Here is a 4,361-nt window from a genome sequence, read left to right on the forward strand (position 1 = left end):
CCTCTGTTTCCCCCCCCCTCACCTTCCCCTATACACCCAGCCCAGCCCAGCCCCCCTCCCCAATGATCCAGAACCTGTATACTCCGCCCTACAGAACTCCCCCCTCCCCCCCATGCTGCAGGAGCTGGGTTGGTGGGGAGGCTAGGATTCCCTCCTGTCCCTCCCTCAATGCGGGGACCACCCCCCACTTCCCCCGGGGGTGGCTGGGGGAGGGGGCTCGGTTACCTCGGTTGGTGCTGGAGCAGCTGTGGCGGCGGGCGGGCGCTCCGTGCTCACCGCCGCCGCCTCTCGGAACGCTGTGTCCGCCTCTGGAGCCGGCCGACTCGGGGCTGGCGGCGGCGGCTGTGGCTGGTGCTGGTGCTGGCTGGACGGTCTCCATGTTGTAGTTTTATTGGGTGTGCGGTTTGCAGGTCGCTGCTGAGGCGCGGTGATAAAGCCTGGGAGTCACCGGGAGATGTTGGTGGGGGGGGGAGGGAAGGACAGGACACAGGAGGGGAGTGGGTGGACTGGAGTCTCCCAATCTTCTCCCAGCCTGACTATATACAGCAGGGAGAGAGGGGGACTGACAGGTAGGAGCAGGCAGAGGGAACAGTGGTTACAGAAACAGACTGAGAGCACTCAGCAAAGCATTACATAGGCACCAGGAACACGTCATCTCGACTCACTGGGTGAAAGGCACGCAATACAAAATCTGCTCCATTTAAAACAAAATCATCCCGCAGACTCTAACCTCCCCTCCAAGTAGCAGAGAGAAAATGAAACCAAAGGGGCATTTCATAACAATATTTTTAAAAATGCAATTACTTCCACAACGTGTGTCAGGGTCTGTTCCCTCTTGGAGTTAAACTATTTCCTTAACATTATAGTTCATTTTATCAGTTTGAGACAAGGCTTCATCTTGCCAACCTTCTAATCACACCGACCCCTCCTCTTTTTTTTGAAAACAAAGCTTTCCCCTTCTCGAATACAAACACACAAACTCTGTGTGGTTAGGGGAGGTGGGAAACTGAGCTCAGGTTTCCACTTAAGGCTTCTTTCTTCCAGTTGTCAGTCCCACTCTCTCTCTCTCTCTCTCAGTTCAGCGACCCAGCCTCAGGAACTCTCTCAAAGTGGTACTCTCAGTTCAAATTCAGCTCAGACTTGCGCCTGCTTAAGCCTGGACCTGTGATCTGCGCTAAAGCCTCTGCAGGGATTGAAAATGAAGCGGTATTCTCTCTCATACACGATAGGAATAATTATCAAGAAACATCTGTTGAAATATTGCTTGTACCAGCGGTAACATTGCTGGCCGTTCTTCTGGGATAGTTGCACCTGGGTGTGCGATTCTGAGCGACTTTCAGAACATAGAGCGAACCCCAAGTCAAAATAACGCAAAGCTGCTGGCGAGCTTTAATGCATTTTTAAAAACAAAAATAAAGTTGTGTTTATTAAAGGGGCCGAGTCGCCCGGACACTTTCCTGAAGTCTCCCCAGCCTTCTCTGCTTTTTTTTGGATATATGCAAAGTAGGAAGGTGGAAGACTAAAGCAAGACAGGTAGCGTTGTTCTGCCAGCCTCTCGCTTGTCTACTTTGTATTCGGGCATCTGCAGGGTTTTTTATTTTGGCCTGGTTTGGACATATGCAGTGTTGGTTCCTGAGCTGGAATGGAATGGGAAACAGTGTCACCCCACCAATAGCTGTGGAACACCTGAGACTTACCTGTCTCAGGTGCGTGACATTCTGGAAAAGTCGTTTTAAATAGAAAATACACAGAGAGGAAAGAAATCCTCATGAATACATAATGTGAAAGCCTGAATTGAAATTACTTGATTAAATGTATAAATGTCAATTGACTTAATTTTCAAGTAATACAAAGGATATATATACACACACACATACCTTATGATAATAATCCCAATTAGTTCATCACTCGCCGTCCTTTGGTCAGACAGATTTCTACCAAATGCAACAACTTTACAGGATCTCAGGATGAAGATTTATGTCTCACTTTTAGCTGCTTGTAAAACAATGGGACTCTCCACACAAAATGCCAAGTCTTGAAAGCAAGATACAGCAGGACTGTGTCAAACACAGAGAACGTGCTGCACAACTGTATAATGCTGGAGAAACTCAATGGGTCAGGCAGCAGCTGTGGAGAGAGAATCCAGTATGACTCTTCTTTGGAACCTGCAGTTCATAGAATCCTTACAGCATGGAAGTAGGCCATTTGGCCCATCAAGGCCACACCGACCCTCCAAAGAACATCGCATCCAAACCTGCCACCCTACTCTATCCCTGCATTCCCCATGGCTAATCCACTTAGCCTGCACATCCCTGGACACAATGGGCAATTTCCTATAGCTAATCCATCCTAGCCTGCACATTCCTGGACACTATAGGTGATTTCCTAAGACCAATCCACCTAGCCTGCACATCTCTGGACACTATTGGTGATTTCCTCTAGCCAATCCACCCTAGCCTGCACATCCCTGGACACTCTGGGTGATTTCCTTTGGCCAATGCACCCTTGCCTCACATCTTTGTGAGAGGAAACCCACACAGATATAAGGGGAATATCCACACAGTTGCCCAAGGGTTGAACTGAACACTAGTCCCTGGCACTATGAGGCAGCAATGCTAACCACTGAGCCACCGTGCTGCCCCATAATAGCACCAAAATGTTAACTCTGTTTCTCTCTCAGCAGATGGTGCCAGACCTGCTGGAGTTCCTCCAGTATTCTCAGTAACAATTGAATTTGATCCCTTGCATGAATCATTTTAAAATAGTTTACCATCTTTCAGCACTAAAACTGAGTGCATGAATTATTGTAAATTCTCATCAGATGTACTTTAATATTATCATCATTGAAATCGATGAAATTTTCATACTGACAATTTAACAATAGGCACAATTACAGTTGGTAAAGCTTCCCCTATCATTTATTCAATGTTTCTGGTCCATTTGGAATGGATTTGATGATTTTTTTAAAAACTCCAATTAATTAATTTAAATTTTTCTGGCATGTCATCTTGCAACAAACGTTTATGAGGCAGAGTTTGATTGGAAGGTTCTAACTAAAGTCTCAGAAATAAGATTCTTGCTTTTAAACTTCTCATCCTTGTTTCCAAATCTCCCAATGTTCTGGTACCTCGCTGTCTCTGAAACCTCTTCTAGCCCTACAATCCTCTGAGATTTCTGCTCCTTTATTAGATATAGGAGTGTTAGCCCATCAACTATGCTCCACTATTTATGGGACCAATGCTGATCTGACAATCCTTAACTCCACTGTCCTGCCTTTACACCATAATCCTCGATTCGCTTACTGATGAAAAATCTATCTTAATTTTGAATATACTTAACACTACCCTGACAGACCCCAGCTATAAAGAATTCCACAGATTAGCTATTCTTCTCTGGGCAGCACGGTGGCACAGTGGTTAGCACTACTGCCTCACAGTGCCAGAGATCCAGGTTCAATTCCTGCCTCAGGTGACTGTCTGTGTGGAGTTTGCACATTCTCCCTGTTTCTGTGTGGGTTTCCTCCCACAGTCCAAAAATGTGCAGGTTGGGTGAATTAGCCATGTTAAATTGCCCGTAGTGTTAGGGGCAGGGGTAAATGTAGGGGGGTGGGTTGTGGGTCGGTGTGGACTTGTTGGGCTGAAGGGCCTGTTTCCACACTATAAGTAATCTAATTATATCTATTTTTCCTGTACCCTGTGATGATGCTGTCTGTTTCTAGCCTCTCCCACAAGGGGAAACAATCTCTTCAAAACCGTCCTGGGGGAGCTTCCCTGAGAAACTTAGACTCATCGAGTCATAGAGAGATACAGCACGGAAGCAGACCCTTCGGTCCAACTCAGCTAAGACAATCAGATATCTGAAATTAATCTTGTCCCATTTGCCAGCACTTGGCACCATCCTTCTAAACCCTTCCTATTCATATATCTATCCAGGTGCCTTTTAAATGTTGCAATTGTACCAGCCTCCACCACTTCCTCTGGCAGCTCATTCCATACACGCACCACCCTCTGTGTGAAAAAGTTGCCTTTTAGGTCCCTTTTACATCTTTCCCCTCTCATCTTAAACCTATGTCCTCTAGTTTTGGACTCCTCTCACTGAGGAAAAGACCTTAACTGTTCACTCTATCCAAACCCCTCATGATTTTATAAACCTCTATAAGGTCACCCCTCAGCCTCCAACGCTCCAGGAAAAACAGCCCCATCCTGTCACTATAGATCAAACCCTCCAACTCTGGCAACATCTTTTCTGAACCCTTTCAATATTCTTCCAACAGGAGGGAGACCAGAATTCTATGTATTAATAATATCACCTCTCATTATTCACAACTCCAATGAGTTTAAGCCCAACATACTGAACATCCC

The 4,361-nt window shown here is 46.3% G+C and overlaps 1 protein-coding gene across 2 annotated transcripts in view; it reads right to left on the bottom strand.

Annotated features, from left to right (window-relative positions):
• The window catches only part of roraa (RAR-related orphan receptor A, paralog a), a 685,365-nt gene extending 684,661 nt beyond the window's left edge, over window positions 1-704 (bottom strand). For both annotated transcript variants that reach the window (XM_043680589.1, XM_043680587.1), the window contains exon 1: window positions 226-704. In XM_043680589.1, coding sequence (XP_043536524.1) covers window positions 226-379 — 154 coding nt within the window. In that variant the 5' untranslated portion in view covers window positions 380-704. The remainder of the gene's footprint in view (window positions 1-225) is intronic.
• Window positions 705-4,361: the final 3,657 nt, after the last annotated feature.

The sequence above is a fragment of the Chiloscyllium plagiosum genome, chromosome 40 (genome assembly GCF_004010195.1).
Source record: "Chiloscyllium plagiosum isolate BGI_BamShark_2017 chromosome 40, ASM401019v2, whole genome shotgun sequence".
Classification (NCBI taxonomy): Eukaryota; Metazoa; Chordata; class Chondrichthyes; order Orectolobiformes; family Hemiscylliidae; genus Chiloscyllium; species Chiloscyllium plagiosum.